The sequence below is a fragment of the Aethalodelphis obliquidens genome, unplaced genomic scaffold, assembly GCF_003676395.1.
Source record: "Aethalodelphis obliquidens isolate GAN/ISIS:26980383/991018 unplaced genomic scaffold, ASM367639v1 scaffold42, whole genome shotgun sequence".
NCBI classification, from domain to species: Eukaryota; Metazoa; Chordata; class Mammalia; order Artiodactyla; family Delphinidae; genus Aethalodelphis; species Aethalodelphis obliquidens.
The window spans coordinates 509,542-529,738 of record NW_020837986.1 but is presented as its reverse complement, the minus strand read 5'-3'; the positions used below and the strand labels follow the sequence as shown (position 1 = coordinate 529,738).

The 20,197-nt window shown below is 49.4% G+C and overlaps 1 protein-coding gene across 31 annotated transcripts in view; it reads right to left on the bottom strand.

Annotated features, from left to right (window-relative positions):
* Positions 1 to 3,474: 3,474 nt before the first annotated feature.
* The window catches only part of ZMYND8 (zinc finger MYND-type containing 8), a 126,112-nt gene continuing 109,389 nt past the window's right edge, over positions 3,475 to 20,197 (bottom strand). For 13 of the 31 annotated variants that reach the window (XM_027078114.1, XM_027078110.1, XM_027078126.1 and 10 more), the window contains 7 exons: positions 18,159 to 18,239; positions 16,302 to 16,380; positions 14,159 to 14,398; positions 12,135 to 12,292; positions 10,926 to 10,992; positions 7,043 to 7,126; positions 3,475 to 5,168 (listed from right to left, as the gene is read on the bottom strand). In XM_027078114.1, the coding sequence (XP_026933915.1) occupies positions 5,029 to 5,168; positions 7,043 to 7,126; positions 10,926 to 10,992; positions 12,135 to 12,292; positions 14,159 to 14,398; positions 16,302 to 16,380; positions 18,159 to 18,239 (849 nt within the window). In that variant the 3' untranslated portion in view covers positions 3,475 to 5,028. Of the gene's footprint in view, positions 6,168 to 7,042; positions 7,127 to 10,925; positions 10,993 to 12,134; positions 12,293 to 14,158; positions 14,399 to 14,432; positions 16,092 to 16,301; positions 16,381 to 18,158; positions 18,240 to 20,197 lie in introns of those variants that run through there. The other 18 variants (XM_027078125.1, XM_027078121.1, XM_027078120.1 and 15 more) reach the window with 6 other exon arrangements.

The following is a 20,197-nucleotide window of genomic DNA, read 5'->3' as shown; positions in this document are numbered from 1 at the left end:
GAAGGACACGCTGAAGCCTGCTGGCACACCTGCAGCTATCTGTCACCACACCAAACCGCAGCGACCTTGCAAGAGTAGAAGGCGTTGCTTCCTTTCCGCCTTCAAACTCTCACCCGAGTTGCTCTTTCGGTCAATTCCAACTTGGAACCCTTCAAAGATAGGGATTCTGGGAAACGTAGTCCCAGCCTAGCCAAGTTGACACAGCTGAGTACGGACCAGTTGGCTTACTAAACCCTTCTGCTTTAACTAGCTGGTTGAATTCTGCTCTCGAAAACTGACCTGATAAGAGACTTCGGACAGTTCCTCAGTGGGTGCTCGTCAACACTTTTGTCAACTCAAGGCCTTTTGTTCGGACAGTTTCCCACCTTAAGACTCTGGACCAGAAGCAGCCTGAAACTCACTTTCCCAGCTTCCCTTGCAGTTAGACTGTAAGCATGTGACCTAGGCTCAACCAATCAGATACACCCAAATTGTACCCAGGCTCAACCAATCAAATACATCCAGATGGTACTTAGACTCAATCAGATACACCCACGTGAAACCTAAGCTTAGCCAATTCAGATACACCTACAGGTGAAAGCAATGAATGTGGATTCTGATGCATGGAATTCAATTCAATCTAGCAGGAGGCGGAAGGAACATAACCAGTGTCACTAGTGAGAGTTTCAGTGTCTGGGCCCAGTGACAGTGACATGAAGGTCCTGCAATGTAATTTATATATTGTTCATGGCTGTCTCTCCAGCCCTCCCTTCCAAAGATGTGCAAGTCACTTAACATCCTTTAATAAATTCCTTTCCTGCTCAAACTACCTAGAGTGCACTCTGTTGTTTGCAACCAAAAACCTGACTCACCTCTAAATTCACTTAACCATCAAGTCTCCGTTTCCCAACCTAGACAAAGAACAAAACAATACCCACCCCATGGGCAGTGGAGTCAGGGAGAGGCGTTTTGTAAACTTACCACAGTGCCACAGACACTGGGGCAGCGTCTTCTGAGGGACCACTGCACTGAGTTGTAAGTCAGGCAGACTGATTTGAATCCTGGCTCTGGCACTGACTGACCTGTTGTGTGACCTTGGGCAGGTCAATTTCCTCATCTGGAAAGTGGGACTATGATTAGTGCCTGCCTCAGTGGAGTTATGAAGACCAAAAGATTCCAGCACAGAGCAATCCCCCAGCACACAGCTCAGCATGTGGGACATACCCACACCGGTGATGCTGGAAGGAATATGAGTGACCTTTGTCTTGCTGGATTAAAGAAAATGAGCAATAATATAGGTGGTGTTCCTGATGTACCCTGATGTGAAGGGGGCCTGTGAATGCTGAAGTTTAGAAAACATTTATATGTTGGAAACAGAACCCTGACTACACTTAAATCGTACACTTAAAAATGGTTAAAAGAGCAAATTCTGTTACATATATTTTGCCACAATTTTTAATAAAAATAATGTAATATACCAAAAATCATTGAATTATATACTTTAAATAGACAGATTTATGGTATATGAATTCTCTCTCTAAAGCTGTTAAAAAAAAAACAACCACCCTGGCTTCCCATCTCCTTCGGATCATAATTCAAGCCCTGACTTCTCTTCCCTCTCTGATCTCATCAGCCCCACCTCCACACTGAATCCCTCATTCTGGCCTCACTCGTCTTCCTCCTCTTCCTGGAAGATGCCAGCCCCACCTCAAGCCTTTTATATTTGCTTTTCCTTCTACCTGGAATGTTCTTCCAACCAGGTTAGAGGCTCTGAGCTCTGGCTGCCCATAGGAATCACCTGAGGAGCTTTACAAAGCCCCACCTCCGAGAGTCAGATGTCATTACTTGGGGAAGGAGGGTGGTGTCTGCTTTGCTGTTTTAAATCTGCCCAGGTGGGGACTTCCCTGGTGGTCCAGTGGTTAAGAATCCACCTCCCCATGCAGGGGATGTGAGTTCGTATCCCTGGTCGAGGAACTAAGATCCCACATGCCGCGGGGCAACTAAGCCCGCACACCACAGCTACTGAGCCCGCAAGCTCTGAAGCCCGTGCGCTACAACTAGAGAGAAGCCCGCGCACCGCAAAGAGGAGCCCGCCTGCCGCAACTAAGACCCGACGCGGCCAAATAAATAAATATTTCAAAAATAAATAAATAAATCTTCCCAGGCACTGCTAACATTCAGCCAGTGTTACTAAAGCGCTGCCCTAGACATCATGCTCAGTCCCCACCACGTTTACATTTCAGCTCAAAGGGCAGCTCCTTCGAGAAGCCATCCTCAATCAATACCATCTACCTCCCCTCCGTACCCTGCCTATTTATCTTCAGTGAGTCTATTCTACCTAGGATTCCATCATATGCATATCTGACTGCTTCCCAGTGAGAATGTCGGATGAATGAGGCCAGAGGCTGTGTCCCCAGTGCTTGGCTCACACAGATGCTCAGGACAGAGCTGTTGCCGCAATGAACCTCCACCAGTCCCCCTTGGTCCGACTCTGGCTCTGGGGACTGCAGTTCTGCAAGGAGGCCACCAGGCGGCGATAGTGCCCAACTGCGTTAAAAGTAGCCCTTAGACCCACCAGCCCCGTGCCTGGCCATCGCTGAGAGGAAGCAGCAAGGACCACGGCAGAGAGCATGGTGTCCCCCTTCTCCTCATTCCTAGACTCAGAGCCACGGGGCCCTGAAAACACTCCACCCAGACTCAAGTCAGAGGGAGAAGGCCCCGCTGCCCTGTCTGGAACCTCCAAGCCCTTCCCCTCTTACCTGGCCACGCACCAGAGCCCCGGATGCAGCTGCCTGGGTGGACTCCCACGGGTCCCCTCACGTAGCTCATGACTCACCCCCGAGGGACCTGCAGGTCTGTCTGCCATGGCCAGTGTCTGCAGACACGCTGAATATCCATTGACGGGGGGCTGTGACACATGCTGTCTCCTTCCACACGACAGGTTCCCACACCCACAAAGAGGAACAAAGAAGTTGTTGTAAGGTCCTCTCTAAACCAGTCCCACTTTGTTCCTTTCACAGCACCAGTCAGGGACGGCCTGCGGGCCAAATCCAGTCCCTGCCCTGCTTTTGTCCAGCCTTGAGGAGGGCTGAGAAGTGTTTACATGTTTAAATGGTTGGAAAAAAAAAATCTAATTTTGTGACACATGAAGATGAAATGACCAGGGTGTGCCTGGGCAGAGACAAGGCCCCACGCTGCCCACGGAACTCCTAGGAGCTCAGGCCCCCATCCTGGCCACGGAAAGGCAATTCACTCCCCTGCCACTGTTTTTCCAAGACTGACCCAGGATTTCCCTTCTGTTCTACATCTCTGTCAGTAAATTCCCAGGAACTGGACTTCCCAGGAAAGCACCACGAGGGGCCCTTATTTATAATGTGCCCGCCACCCATGGAGCTGTTGTCCCCAACCTCTCACGGCCCCGTCCCCTGTGTCTGGTCGGGCAAACGTGACACGGCCATCCTGACCAAATGGAAAACTGCATCGAGGACGACCAAGCCATTTTTCCAAAACAGTTTAATTAAAAAAAGGTGAAGAATCTGAAAAAATTGGGGGGTGGGGGAACCCAAAAGAGCATACCGTGTGAGTCCACTGGCTCAGTCACAAAGAAACACCATCATCAAAAAAGATATTTAAGTTTAATACAAATTTTATACAAAGAAAATGTGAAAAAATACTTCCATATGCTAAAAGCAATTATGCTTCACAAATAAGGCCAGCTAGGCTATTTTTTTTTTTTGACAACTGCAATTCACAAATGTTCTTTCTCTCCTGTTTTCTTCTAATACTCTCTTTTTATTTCTTCTCTAATATGGGTAACTAGCTGGAAACTGTACAGTTCGCATCCTCTTATCAACAATGAAGAGAAAGGAAACGAGACTAAAATGTACAACAGAAGGTACTGGAATGATATCGTACAATTAATTTTTCTCATATACATACATCACCTTTTTGCTTTGTTCAATGCTTCTTGTTTTACACAACATACAAAATGGTACTACAGCATACGTAGTGTAACAGACAGCACGGCGGTGTCCTGCGTCTTCTCACACTGCCTTTGTTTCATGCTGACATAAAAACATAAATAATACATACATGCTTCATCCCAGACTGAAATGTCCTCCGCGTGCGTCTCGCCTTTGACTTCTCACTTCCGCAAAGCACGGCCCGTCTCTTACCAGGTGGGTGTGAGTGTCTTTAAAGGAACCACAAAGCAAAGAAAAGATCTGTTTCAGAGCTTCTGACTTGAACGCTCTCTAAGTTCTTCCCTTCTGCAACTGAGCTGAGCAGGGCTTGTTTCTAGTTGATATTCTGTAAACAAGGACATTGGTTTTTTTTTTTCCCTTTTATAGGAGTAGAGTCATCATGGAAATCACATAAAATAAACGAGCTCCTCCACATGTCCTTCTGGTCCAGAGAGCTTGTCTTTTAAAACATGATAACACAGCATTTGAAAAGGGCCAATGGTTGGATGTGACGTGCCCACGACAGCACCGAATCTGTGCCGGAAACTCCTGATCCCAATGTGCCGTGTACAGACATAAGAATGGAAACGGCTCACTTTCCCCTGGGCATCCCAGGATGAGGACCTGTGGGCCACGGTGATCCCCACGCCCTCTCCATACCACTGTGACAGGTGGGCTGGCTGACCATCCCTTCTCCAACATTCAAACATTCCTTTTGTTGTTGGGTGTGTTTCTTTTTTTTTAATTGTTTTTCCCTCTCTCTTTTTTTTTTTATAAGTTAAAGTCAATACAAATATAAAAAGGGGAAGGTACTCTAGGCTCAATGACATCCACAAATTGTACATTATTTACATCTAAAGCACAGGTTTCACGTGGGTGGAACACTCCTCTGTCAAGGCTAATGCTGGACGTGACGTAGTGTGGGCTGCCCTCCGTGCCAGGTGCAAAGACCAAGTCTGAATGGTTGGAATCCTCCAGTCTGAGGGTGGCGATTCTCCTGTCTCACATTTCTTTGCTGTTTCCGGTTTTCCTGGTGTCCGGTTTTTTTTTCCTCCATGGGATGGGTGACTTGTGCCCCAACGTGTCCCTAGTCCCAGAAGGTGTCCAGCCGAGACTCTTTCGGGATGAGGCTCTTCGAACTGGTGCTGGCGTTGTGCTCAGAGCGTGCCGATCCCCGTTTCTCATCGCTGCCGCTCCAGCAACTGGACTTACTGCTCCGGGAATGGTCTGGGTTGGGGGGAAGTCAACCGGAAGGCAGGTTTTTAGCATTCCTGCCCACTTCCAGTGAATGAGAACCATCCCTGTGTGTGATCTGCACCTGCTTCCTGGTACCACCTTCCCCGCCCGACTCCACACAACACACACGGTCAAAATCCTGCCATCATTTACCGCCCTGGATTTGCGGGTCTGTGGCGTACACGGGCAGAACTTGTTTTTTTAGGATTTAACAAGAGCTGATTGGAAAAACAGGAGGGAATCATGCTCGAGAGAATCAAGGTGAGTGGGGACAGGTACTAAGTTATCGAGGAAGGTACTTCTTGTGTGGCACCTAGGACCAGGCACCCCTCCTACACGACCACACACCAAGCACCCCATGCCCTTGTGTCCTACCTTGGCCACTAAAAAAGGCACTGAAATTTGGCATTCGATCTACTTACTTCTGTTAATGGAGTTTCTTTCATCAGTGTATAGGCAACTTGAAAAACAGACTTAGAACCAAACCACCCGAAGCAGAGGAGTGAGGACCAGAATGGTTAAGCCCAGCTGGGCTTAATGGTGAAGACCGACTGGCTCCCAGTAAGGACAAGCTTAAGGGTCACTGAAGGATGCAAGAACCAGAGTAAGACCTACGGGAGCTTCAAGGACACGTGCGCCACAAGGAGCTGCATCGTGGCTGAGTAAGATACGAGGACACTGAAGGAAGAGCCAAGTGAGGTGTCCGTCCCACTGTGACGGCCCCAGCCTGCAGGCTCAGCGGGACGGCTGACTCTAAGAGACCCACCAGCACATCACTAAGACCCCATCATATCTTAGATCATTTACCCAGTTCAGACAGACTGGGACAAAACTTTTTTCTTGAGGTGGGGTGAGAATATTTGATTGAGAGAAGTCGGCTGTCAAGCTCAGAGACAGAATTGGAGTGAGGGAACAAGGGACCGTATCATCGCCTAGGGGGTGACCTTTCTGGTGATACGGCAGGCATGTACGTGGTCCTGAGGTCTGTTTCTGCAAGATAAGTAGTGAAGAGAATGATCAAAGGAGCTCCCAAGTAACATATTCATTCAGGAGAGAACTCTTCTTAGTCGCTTGCATCGGTGACCAGAAGGGGGCAGTATTGTATTGTGGTGGGCAGAGGCGGGTGGGGGCAGAGGGGCGCCAGGGTGGAGCTGTCTTACGGAACCTGAATCCACCGCTTCTTAAGCGTTCTTCCCTACTCGTGATGCCTACACCGTAGTTCTCTGGAAGGTCAGTGATACAGCTGGTTATCACCACAAGGAGAAAATCCTACAACAATGCAATCAAGTCACACCGAGTCTCCCCAGCTCTGCTGAAGGCGGAGACCAGCTGGGCCACTTAGAAGAAACGGGAGCAGGGCTGAGCTCAGCACAGAAGCTGCATCCCAGAGCGAGGCTGGCCACCTGAGTAACTGCAGAGCCTGACTCCTCCCACGGACCGGACATGGGGCCGTGGCTGATTCGACCCATCACTGCAGAGGACAATGGGTGTTAGTCTAGGACCCTTTCTGGAAAGAGCGAGGATGAGGCCCCTTCAAGAAGCCAGACCGGGGACTTCCCTGACAGTCCAGTGGTTAGGACTCCACGCTTTCATTGCCGAGGGTGTGGGTTCGATCCCTGGTCGGGGAGCTAAGATCCCACAAGCTGAGCGGCGTGGCCCAAAAAAACCCTCTTTTCCTACTGGGGTTTCCGATGGCCACCAGAGGCAAAGCTAAGAAGAAACAAGGCAAAGCAAGACCCCATCACTCAGGAGAACAGGAGTAGACACGCCCACAAAGAAAAACACACACAGACACACACAAAACGAGCCTTCCGAGCGCCGGGAAAAGCTCCCCGGCAGCTTCCGTGAGGCGGGGTCATACTTACACTTCTGGGCTGGGTAGCTGGGGTGCGGCTGGTGGTCTGTGCTGGTTGGGACAGAGGCGGGTTGCTTGTCACACCTGTTGCTAACTGAAGAGATAGCACAGGCAGCCTCAGAGTCTGGTAGGGGGCTCAGATCCGCACAACCCCAAGGCCTCGCTACTCTGCTCAGCAACAGGCTATACTGGTCTTAGCGCTGGGTGGCTGCTTTGTTGATGTCCCCATTTTCCAACTTAACGCATTCACAGGAGACTAAGGCTTTTAAAAATGTATATTAAACCATGAACAGGATCACGGGACACAGCACGGCATTACAGGTGGGAAATATGGCGTACAATGACATAAAAGCAACTACGTAAAGCCATAAATTCGCAGAATTTTGAAAGCAAAATTCTAGGAACCACTAGCTCTGCCAAGAGCTTAATTCAGCCAGGGTAAAGGGAGGCACCAGCACCACAATTTAGGTGGAAAGTTCCACCCAAGGAATCCAGATTCTTCAGGGCAGGTAATCACTCATCTACTGCCAAGGCTGATGACAGAACAGGGAAGAGAGGGCGACGGAGGTGCATGTGGTGAGAAGGACTGAGGAAGAGGCTACAGATGAGGTATCAGTGGGCCACTCCCCAGCCATGACGGAAGGACACCAACAAATAATATCTGAGATGGAAAGAGTCTAAAATGTGTGATAGGAAAAGTGTCTCAATAAAATAACTGTCCTAGTGAAGAATTTGGGGGAAATCATTGAAGGTATGATAAAGGAAACATTAAAAAGAAAAAAACAAAACAAAACAGAAACTCCAGGGAAAAGCAAGGCTATATACAAAGGTGGAAATGTAACCGCAGTGCACATCTGCAACAAATGGCACGATCAGAACGATGGAAACACAGATTATCCTACGTCAATTTTTTAGCCTCAACCAACAGCCGAAAGCGAGAAGACCCAACTGAAGTTACACGAGAGACGCACATGTCCTCCACCTTGGTGACGGGAGAGTCAAAGTGGAAAGATGGCAAGTAAGTCTGGATATGACAGGGGTAGGAGAGGTGAGGGAGGTGGTGGACACCAAGAGAGGGGGCAAGAGATACCGTCCCCAGCTGACAGAACAAGAACTAAGGAGCAAGTGCTTTACTTGACCAAGGTAACCCACAGGCACATCAAACAGTGACATAAGTAGTTTGGGAGGAGGGCGAGTAGAGAGGTGATAAAAGACCCCAATTCTCATCTTTTGAAGCCAGAAGTCAACAAGCAACGTCTAGATAAAGTCCAGCAATAGAAGTATGGGGAAACACGTTATTTACAAATAAGGAGGTTAAGTGCCAGATGTACCCAAAGACAGCCATGGAGACTGAGAGTGGGAACTGTTTTTCCCAGTACAGTTTTATTTTCTCTAACTATAGTCATCCCTTGGTGTCAGGGATCGCACAAGGGATTGGTTCCAGGACCCACCACAGATACTAAATCCCGTGGACATTTAAGTCTCATGGTCGGCCCTCCATCTCCAAATCCACGGATTCAACGAACCACAGATCGTGTAGAACCGTGCTGACTATGGGAAAAGATCCACGTATACGTGGACCCGTGCAGTTGAAACCCCTTCAAGGGTCAACTGGATATGCGTGCATTGCTTTACAATCTTAAAATGAAGAGACAAGTGAACAGGAAAAGCCCACGCCCACCTCGAGGCAGCTCCTACCCCCTACTAAACCTTCCTCCCTCCCGACTAGACCCTCATCTTAACCAGCCTAGTTCCAGAAGTCTATAAAGAGCTCAGAAACCTCAGTGTTTGTAAACCTTTGTAAAGCCCACGTTCCTCCACAAGATTCCATCTACGCTGTCAGCAAGCAGTGAGCGCTAGCAGAAACCATTAGACGTAAGAGGAATCAGAAAACCAGCCAGTCTGTCTGCTCTGCCGCCAACCGTCACCCAGGGTGCCTTGGTGAGTAAACAGGGGAAAGTGAGAAGTCTGGAGCTCGCTGTCCTGACCTGGCCTCCAGTGACCTCCCGCTCGGTTCCCTTCGGCCCACACTCCAAAGTAACACGGCAGCACTGCCTGAAAATGTTTTTTCCTCCAGCTGCTGACAATGTGGGACCTTTCCCTCCCTCCCTGCTTTCCCCCATCTCATCATTAGCCTCCTCGGGACGATATTCTCCCCACTCCCCCACCCCGGCGCCAAGTCACCAGCGTCTTCCAGGCTCCTGGCTCCCTCTCTCCAACTCCCCTTTCTACCCCCTCGGACACCAGGGTGCTTCAGGTCAAGAAGGATGGGGAGGTCAGCCAACAACGGCCCGTGGGCCAAATCCAGGCCAGTGCCTGTTTTTCCAAGTACAGGTTCACGGGAGCACAGGCCCACCCATCTCTTTGTGTGTCATCTGTGGTCTGCGCTCCGCAACGGGAGAGGCCACAGCAGTGAGAGGCCTGCGTACCGCAAAAAAAAAAAAAAAAAAAATTTACTCTCTGGTCCTTTACAGAAAGTCTGCCAAGCCCTGGGCTAGGTAACATCTCATCCACCTCGGAACTGAGGTACGATGCATCTCCCAACCACCTTCCTGCACGCAAGCTTCCCTGTCCCAACAGATTCCATACTCCCAGGGCATCACTCATCTTCCCAAGGCCCGTTAATCTTCCCACATGGATCGTACCACTTCGCTGCTCCAAAACCTCAACAGCACCCCCTGTCTGCAGCAGTATTTCCACCTTGAGCCCTTCTCACTCCACCTTTGCAATTGTGACACGTCCACTCAGTTCGTGCTGTTATTTTAAACTCATTTTCAACTTAAGTCAAACAGAAACTCTTATATCATCACCAAAAAGCAGGAAAGCAATAATACCTGCCATACATAGAAGACAGCTCTACAAATCAACATAATGAAAACCAAACTGTAGTAGAAAGTTCTAGGTGGGCGCCATGCTGCTGAAGTTAAAAAGACAGATATCAAAAAACAAAAAAAAGAAGAAGAAATCAAAGGGATGAAGAAGATACCTTAGCACCAAACTGAACTTGTTCTCAGAGATGTAACCAGAGGACTGAAGGGGGAGTGAGAAGTGAGTTTTTTCAACAGGCGGTTTAATCGTATTAAATGCCAAGTTCGTGAAGTCAGCTCGTGTCACTCCCCCTGGTGCACCCCGAACCTGAACCCCACTTTCCAGCCCTTCAGGAAACTTTCTCCAGCCACCCTAACAAAGGACATCCCTTCTTCCTCTATGCACTAAAAGAAAATGTTTGGTTTTCAGCTGAAGAGAAGGACCCGGCAGAGAGAAAGATCCTAGAGCTGAAGGACCTTGAATTAAGCAGAACTGTCCTCACTGAAGACACCTTCTTTGAACCCTTCTGGAATGCCCTCAAACTGGTTTAGGAGGGTGCAGGGGAAAGACCCTTTGGGCTAGAAAAGAGGACAGCTCAAACTGCACAGAAGGGGAAAACCAAAAGTCAGTGTCAGAAAATCCCCCAGAACAGCCTACCAGGTTATCCCTCAAGTAGAAAGAGTTTTACAGAAAGATCATCTACCTAAAAATTTTCTTTTTTCCTCCGAATGCTCAAGTACCCTCATCCACTAAATGCGGGCATTGGGACCTCGGGGATAGTTTCACAGTTTCATTTCCTGTGGTCATTTCTCTGAGGGCAGAAGAACTGCCCAACCCAAATGCATCTTCTACGCCACCCCAGGTCAGCAACGGAACCCTAGGTCTTTGATGTGGGACCCCAAGAAATCAAACAAGTACAGGTAAATCCTGATCCGCTGACCCGCCCAGGGCACCCCCAAGGATCCCCAAGGACCCACAGTTTGAAAATCACAGCCCTACACCCTTCAGCTTCTCCCTGAGGACATGGCTCCCCTCTGCCCGTGTGGACCGTGAGAGCACCATTCGCCCACCAGGGGGCAACATACCAGAGCCTTGGTTGGAGCCTAAGAGAATGGAGGAGGGCGTCTCCCTGGAGCCAGAAAGGTCGAGGGTCTAGAAATACAAAAAGAGAGACATGGAGGCAAGGCACTGGGGCCAATGCAGCCCCCCCAGGGAAGCCCAGGGATCCATGGGGGCACTGATGAGTTCATCACGGCCCCTACAGCACCCTCGTGCCCTCTGCCTGGCGTGCTCAGGCGGGAGAGGCCAGGTCAGCCGGGGGGCCCTGCACCTGTGCCCTTTTCTGCTCTACCTCCCCAAAACACAGCACTGGGGGCTCCTCACTCAACTCTAGAGCCGTGGCTTCAAGAACACTGGTCCTCAGCTCCCCTCTCTGACCTAACGCCCACCCCAGATTTCTGCCACATCCCAAAAGGAAGCACAGCCGTCCCTCGGTACCCAAAGCGGGATGGTTCCAGGAGTCCCCGAGGGTACCAACATCTGGGGATGTTCCAGCTCCTTACACACAAAAAAGGCCTCGTACGGTGAATACAGCGGGCCCCCTGTATCCGAGGATTTCGAATACGTGGATTCAACCAAACATGGATGGAATTTCGGTTGGTTGCGAGAAACCCACGGATACGGAGGGCTGACTGCATATTACATCAAATTATATCAGTTCACTTCTTCTTTCACCTTAACCTCTTACTAGGCAATAATATCAATGAAATCAAAGGGTTTTAACTGCTGGGATGACTTGCTTTTTTCCTAACAGGAAATAAATACATAATGACTACAAATGTAAAACAATGATCAAGGCGCCACCTAAAATAATGTTTGCGTGCAATTACATATACCACACACTGGGCAAGTAGGAGGTGGAACCTGTGTGTCCAAGAGAGCAGCCACCAGCCTCCTGTGACTACCTGTATTGAAATTCATTATAATTCAATAAGATTTAAAATCCAGTCCTCAGTCACACTAGCCACAGTTCAATCGCTCAACAGCTACACGCGGCTAGTGGCTCCCATACTGGGCAGAGCAGATACAGAACATTCCCATCATCTCAGAAGGTTTTGTGGACAACGCTGCCCTACACACGCACCTTGTGAAAAGGAGCCCTGCTAAGACTGTCACCCCCATCTGCAGCCTGCAGACACACAAACCTCCCTACAGCACAGGACTCGCCGGGTGGCGGGCATGGGGGTGGGTCTGAGACTCTGCGTGGCCCAAAGGCATGTGGGAAGGAGACTCACCGAGCCACTGTCCTTGCTTTTCTCGGCTGGCGCCTCCTTCTCTTTCGAGCTGCTGGTTTCCGGGGGGGCTGCCTGCGTGTTGGAGGAGGTCCCCTGGGATGACTTGTTTAGTGTTTCTGTGTTCACCTCGGCATCTGCTTCCTGCTGAGGCGCGGTCGCTGAGGGCAAAAGGGGACAGAAGCCAAGTATAAACCGAGCGTGATGGCTCCCGGGCCCACGGGGAAGCCCGTTCTGCGCAAACCAACACCTGTGAGAGACGCAGCTGCCACCCAGGCCCACTCAGGGCACAAGCACAGGCCCAGGGTGGCTGGACCAAAGCTTTCCAGACACGGGAATTCCAGACTGTGCATGAAAATATGTTCATGTCTAAGAATCTGTGATTCAAGTTTTATTAAATCATTCTGGAGAGAAAGAATGTTCGTGAAACAAACACCCCGTAAACTGCTGTTCCAATTAGTCATTTCATCATTTCTAATTTTAGACCAGTTTTCACCCCATGTTTTACCCTATAACAGCAGAGCTGAGCGCTTCTGACAGACCACCCAGGCCACAAATCCTGAAATATTTACTCTCTGGACCTTCATAAAAAAAAGCTTACCAACCCCTGCTCCAGAGCTTCTCAAATTTGGGTCATTCGTGTATCACCTTTGAAAAACTTGTCAATCTGTAGATATACTCCCTTATCATATTATTTATGTTACTTGTATTTAACTTATTTACTTTATTTATTTTTGGGTGTGTTGGGTCTTCGCTGCTGCACGCAGGCTTTTCTCTAGTTGCAGCGAGTGGGGGCTACTCCTAGTTGCAGTGCACGGGCTTCTCGTTGCAGTGGCCTCTCTCGTTGTGGAGCACAGGCTCCAGGCGCGTGGGTCCCAGCAGCTGTGGCTCGTGGGCTCTAGAGCGCAGGCTCAGTAGCTGTGGCGCACGGGCTTAGTAGCTCTGCGGCATGTGGGATCTTCCCGGACCAGGGCTCAAACCCGTGTCCCCTGCATTGGCAGGCGGATTCTTAACCACTGTGCCACCAGGGAAGCCCTGTTATCTGTATTTAAATAAATTATTTGAAATGGAGACTTTTATTTCTAAGCATAGAAATCTAACATTAACCATAAATAAATGCTAATTGTAAAATAATCACTAATAAATACTCTTAATAAATTCTAACTAGACAGTGTTTCCTGCTGGAGTCTCCTAGCCTGCGATCTGCTTGCTCTGTATTAGAAAGAGATTTCAGGGGACTTCCCTGAAGTCCCCACAGTGCGCCACAACTACTGAGCCTGCGCTCTAGAGCCTGCGAGCCACAACTACTGAAGCCTGCTAGCCACAACTACTGAAGCCTGCGTGCGTGCCCAGAGCCCGTGCTCTGCAACAAGAGAAGCCACCGCAATGAGAAGCCCTCGCACTGCAATGAAGAGTAGCCCCTGCTCGCCACAACTAGAGAAAGCCCACGCGCAGCAACGAAGACCCAACACAGCCAAAAATAAAATAAATAAATAAATATATAGAAAGAGATTTCAAAGACCAATTAGTTCCAAACCAACACTTTTTCCTTCACATGAGCACTGGGATCCCTTATTTAACACTATGAGTCCAGGATGGGCTCCATTGTAGGGAGCTCTCCTGTGCATTTTGCAGGGTGTTGAGCAGTATCCCTGGCCCCTGCCCTCTCGATGCCAGCGGCACCCCCCTCAGTTATGACAACCACGAACGTCTGCAGTCATTGCCAGTGTCTTTGGAGAGGGAACAGAGACAAAAACTGCCCCCGGTGGAGAACCAACCACGGCAACTCACATGAAACTAAAGTGATCCTCACAAGCCCCGCCCTGTGGCGAACAACACCGTGGCCAAGGAGACCAGAGGTTCAAAACCCCTGTGTCTGGAGTCCCGGCTCCACGTCTGTGTGCTGCTCTCTCGTGTGTTAAGAGTCACACAGGTGGTGAGCGAGCATGACGAGGGCCCTGTGGTCCAGGGGGAGCCAACAGCCCACCCTCCGCAGCCTGGGCCAGGAGGTGCCCCCGGGGCCCTACCTGACTGGGTGCAGGACTTCATGTGCTCAGGCCAGTGGGCCTGCTGGCAGGGGTAGTCGCAATAGCTGGTGTTCCAGCAGCAGTAGAAGATGGCCTCCTTCTTGCAGTTGGCGCACCACTGCTTCTTCTTGGTCTCGTCCACCGCCTGCTGCTTCTCCAGCTCCAGCTGCTTCTTCACCTCGGCGATGAGCCGGTCCCGCTCCTGCTCTAGGCTCTGCCGCATCTCAGCCATGGTCAGCTCTGCCAGGGGAGGGGAGGGGAGGGGAGGGGGGAGGAGGGAGAGGGGAGGAGGGGGAGGGGAGGGGAGGAGGGGGAGGGGAGGGGAGAGGAGCAGATGCCAGCTTCATCACCTGTCCCCCGGCCCAGGCCGTGGGGTCATTCACACCAGGTCAGAACATGGATTCCAATAGACTCGGGTGTGGATCCTGGCTTGGAGATGCCCTGCCTGTGTGATACCCCCTGGGTGAGTCACCCATCCTGCCCGAGCCCCAGTGTCTACATCTGTAAGATGGGCATCCACCACGCTGACCAACAGAGCTGCTTGTGATAATGAACGTCAGGTGCCAAGGATGCAGATAAGGGGGCCGCGTGGGGATTCTGTAGGAAGCCCTCAAATAAACCCTTGAAATGATTTCCACTAAACTCACTTTGAATTTTATCATTAGTTTAAGGCTTTTTTTCTATCAAATACTTACATAGCACCTACTATCTGTAGGCACTGTTGTAAGCACTTTACAAACATGAACTCCTTTAATCCTTTATACTACTAATCCTATGAGGTAAGCATTACTATAATACCCCTTTCACAGATGAGGAAACTGAGGCACAGAGCTAATAAGGGCAGAGGTGGGGCTACAACTGGGACACGCTGTCTCCTTGGTGTGTGGCTCTAATCACACAGCAAGGCATCGTGACTGACCATTAGGCTAATAAAACAACTATCAGACTGCTCACACTACTGCGATTTCTCTCAATTTTATACCAGACAACAAGTGCAACACCTGGGAGCAACTTGCACACTGGAATAAAAGAAAAATCAATGGTTCCTCGATTCCTTAAAATCCTCTTCCTGAAATTAAAAAAAAAAAAAAAAACACCCTCCAAAAAACCACCGATAAAGAAAATTAACCCCTGCTAAAGACAAAAAAGCACTTGCATCCAGACACAACATTTCCAACTAGGAGCCTGCCAACCATGACAAGCTCTGTCCAGCCCACATGTATTTTTTCAAATGTGTGGCCACTATTTTTAAATGAAACGATTCTGCATAAAAATACATTCCTTGACTTTACAAGAAAAACAGGAAGAAGTGACAACATTCCAATAAACTTCCCTCCTGGCAACAAGGGAAGGAGCAGGGTGGGGGCTTTCCTGGTAGGCTTCCAAAGGACTGGAGTTTGCGTGATTTAAACAAGTATCACCTGCAAGCAGGTGGGCACCGCCCCCCCCACCCCACCCCCCGGGTCCGCCTCCCTAACAGAACCTCCCGGTTGCCAGCGTTCTGACTCTGAGGCTGGTACTACTCAAGGGTCTGAAAGAAACTGCTCTGCCTTTGAGGGGAGACCCTTTTACAATATACCCACAGCGCAGTAAGCGAAACATCAATCTTATCTACAATCCATGGACCAACGCCCTCGCCATGACGTGGGGCACACAGGAAGCATCCGAAACTTTAAGATGCCTGACGGTCGGTGGTTACAAGGAGGAAAGTCTGGAGTCACAGCGCCCAGACGTGAACTACAGCTGTGTGAGTTTGCACGTGTCTGTGCCTCAGTTTCTGCTGGAAATAACAGACCCCTTTTTATCAGAAGGGTCTCTGTGAGAACTAGCTCATTCGTGAAAACTTCAGCCAGTTGCTGGAACAAGGTCAGAGCTCATACGCAGGAGCTGCTATCAAGGCTGTCGTGATGACCTTGTTGCTGGTGTTGGTATTCTGAAAAGAGGAAAAGGAGGGTGCCCTCCAGCTCCATCCTTCATATCTGGTTTCTCCAGGTCAGACTCTCCAGGATGCTGTGGTCTCCCCACCAGTGGTGCATCCCCCGCCCTACTTTTGATTCAATTCACATCTGGGTCAAACGGCAGAGGTGCCAAGAAGCTCACATCCAGAACCTTCCACAGTGCAGACCAAGTCAGCAGGACTTACCCAAGTTGTGTTTCATTTCCGAGAGCTCCTGCTGGTGCAGCCACTGGAGCTTCTCTATCTCAATCCTCAGCCTGCGAATCTGTAAGGAGAGAGAAAGACTTCTTACAAAGTGCACCTGGGTGCCTTCTACCAACAGGGCTCGGAAGCTCCAGCTCTCATTACAGGGTTAACGTCATGTGCTGAGGCAAAGAGAGAGCAGCCTGTGCTGGCCTCCCCACAGCTGCAGTAAGAGAGGTGGGCGCCAGTGGGTTAACCCAAATTCGGAAGAACTTCTGCTCCAAAAAGCCAAATACGGGTCGGCTGTCTTTTCCCAGAAATGCTCTAGGAAAAGCCACTTAAAGTAAGAAAAGAAGACCAGGTCTTCATGATAAATAGTACGCCACAGGTTTGAGGAGGATTTGGGTCTAAAACATGAAACAAAAACAAATGAAAACAAGCTTTACTGTATCTCTTACCTAAGATTTTGGGCACAGGGGTGGCATGGTCATCCTCTTCAAAGTCCAAAGCTTAACATTTCTGGAAACCATAGGGCATTTTGGGGGGTAGGAGTAAATTGGGAGCCAAATTCGTTTGGAGGAAGGAAAATGTAAACCCAATGTGACCTGATACAAGGCTGTTGACAGGTTCTCAACTGGGATGATTTTTGCCCCCCTCCCTCCCTCCATGACACCGCAGTGCCTGGAGACATTATAGGTTGTTTCTGGCATCCCGGGGGTAGAGGCCACAGATGCTGCTAAACGTCCCACATGGACAGGACGGCCCTCACCACAGCGAAGCACAAACGTCAGTAGCGTCAAGTTGAGAAATCCTCATTTATCAAACACGGTGGGAACAATTGTACTGTTTCACTGCAGAAAACACTGTATCTAATCGTGGGAGGGGGCTGCATATTACCTCATTAAAATCTGGAAAATTCTGGCACGTATCTGGACCCAAGGTTTCAGGTGAGACATTACGGATCCAATACTTTCCACTCCACGCCAGTTAAAGTGAACAAAAAGGAACGAAGTATGGTAGCAGGTGGGGGTGAGGATGGGGAAGTTTTTCTAAGTTCTTGTTTGACGTCCCAGCACAATCATCAGGAGGGTCACATTAGCAAAAATACCCCAGGAGATTCACCATTTCTCTTGGGACCTCCCTGAAACCTTTACATTCGTGCGGTTCTCTGTTGAAGGCCTACAGGGACACCTTCCTGGAGATTTTTTCCTCTTCGTCTGGGTGCCAGCCTCACCCTGCCAGGTCGTCAATGGCTCTGCCTGTGACTCCCCCCAGTTTTCCATCATGACTTTCAATGACCTCTAGAAGTCCTGCCATTGTCATTTCCCGTGGTGACCTGTTTGCATCGGGCTTGCAGGGAATTAGCCTGGGAGGGAAATTCAGGGAGGCTTTTTTTTTTTTTTTAAATAAATGGTCACTTCCTAAGTGGACATTTCAAAGTTTTAACCACGCTCTTCTCTAAGCAATCGCCTAAATTAAGGAGGCTGGGGATACACATTCCTGGACAACAGGGATCACCTGTATAAAAAAGTCCAAACTTTGGGAGAAGATGAAGGATCCAATTTTACATGGGGTCAAAAGCACTACTGTCCAGTCTCACCAGCGGAATAACAACTCAAGCTCTGGTTTTGGCTGTATGAGAAGAAGTGAAGTGATTGCACAGAGCAGGGTGTGTCTGCAGAGCGCCAGCTTCCTAGCAAAGTGAAGAAATACCCTCACCACAAACCCCCATCAGCAGAGCGAGCCTGTGACCAGAGACAGGACCCGAGAGGGATTTCCAGAGACGCTTCTTCACGGTGCCCCTACAGCAGCCCATAAAACACTCTTAGCAAATAGGGAACTGAATGTGTCATCTCTGACCTCAGCTATTGTGCTTCCAGTAGTGTTTTTAGAAAGGTCGTTATATATTTCCGTCATTGTGCCTTTTATTGCATCCATCATCTGAAAGATAAAAACAGAAATGATTCAGGTGATCGCTTCCCTGAGGCTTTTTCTAGATGACATACGTCTAAAATTTATCTGCATAAAGCAGTGGTTTCTCCGCTGGGGGTGATTTTGTCCATCCTGGGACACCGAGCATTTTGGGTTGTCATGGCTGGTGGGGGAGGGGGAGAGGGGTGCTGATGGCATCGAGGAGGTGGAAGCTAGGGATGCTCAAAACACCCTACCGTGCTCAGAAGAGTCCCTGCAACAGAGTTATCCAGCCCCACTTGTCCCTAGTGCCAAGGTTGAGAGCCTGGTACGAACCAGGTAGGGTAGGAATCACCCACGAGTTCCCTGTGCCGTATCATGGGAGTAGTTCACAGCCATAAAGCTAATGTACAGCCACAGGTTAAAGTGGGGAGGATGAATTTGGCCCCAAGATGGTTTGACCAGCACAGTGGGCTCAAGGGAGAGACTGTTTTGTTGCTGTTGGTTTTTTAAAATTGTTTCTCCTTAAAAAAACTATCATTTTACTGAGATATTCATATACCATACAATTCACCCATTTACTATGTACAAGTTAATGGCTTTTAGTCCATTCGGTGTTGTACATCCATGACCACAATCAATTTCAGAACCTCTTCATTACCCCAAAAAGAAACTCTGCTCCCCGCGAGCCTTCACCCCGCAATAACCACATTACCGCCCCCCAGCCTCTGATAACCACAAATCTGCTTCCTTGTCTCTAGATAGAATCTAGATCATTTCATATATGTGGGACTCACACAATACTTGGTCCTCTGTGACTGCCTTCGACTTCGCAGAAAGTTTTCAACATCTGTCTGTGCTGTATTCCTTTTTAGGGATGAATAATATGGTCCACTGTGTAGATCTAGCTGGTTTGCTATTTTAATGCTTTTGGTCGGGGCATCCACTGCCTTTCCAGTTTCTTTCCCATCTTCCTTTTCTTTAACTATTTGACCCCTGAGGGCATCAGCAAGTCTGTGGCAACAGCTCACGTCCACGCAGCAGGCACCCAGGTGGCTGCTGACGGAATGTGTTTGCAGGGTGGGTTTCTCTTCTATCTGCCACTTGGCCACTGACCTCCCACATCACAGGAGGAAGAGGAGGGGACAAGAGACGAAACTAGGTCTCAGATCTGGCCTGGCCGCTGCCGAGGACCCCCTGTGCTTTGCCGTTTGTTCCAATTCAGTAAGAAGGCAGGACAAACAGCACCTTCACATCTGATGCCCGAGATCTGTTCTCACTGTTACATCTTCTCATCCACAACTCTGAGCCTCGGTTTCCTCATGTATAAAACAAGGATAATAACAGTGCCCCCCTTGTAGGTATGCAAAAGGATTAAATGAGAAAACCACAAGAAGACTGTGGTTCGGTACCTGCTGAGGAAAGTGGGCAGGTTCCTAAAGAAATACCTGTTTGTCTCATTTTCACAGAAAAATTAATTCACGTGAACATGTAATTGCGAAACTGTTCCCAACCCCCAAAAGAGTAACCCCCAATTCACCCCAAAATGGGAGGAAAATGAATAAATTATCTGTTGAGATTTCCGCCCCCAGCTTGTTGCAGGTGCCACAGGGGGACCCTGCCATTAAAAACACTTTGTGCTTGGGCTTCCCTGGTGGGGCAGTGGTTGAGAGTCTGCCTGCCGATGCAGGGGACATGGGTTCGTGCCCCGGTCCGGGAAGATCCCACATGCCGCGGAGCGGCTGGGCCCGTGAGCCATGGCCGCTGAGCCTGCGCGTCCGGAGCCTGTGCTCCGCAACGGGAGAGACCACAACAGTGAGAGACCCGCGTACCACACACACACAAAAAAAACACTTTGTGCTTTATGGTAAGTCACTCTGTATGGGCCTCCTTACCCACATCCATTTAAAATATTAAAACAAAATTGCTTTACAAGAAAACTTCAGAAAGTGGATGAAATTCAATCCTTTACTAATGCCATAGTTACA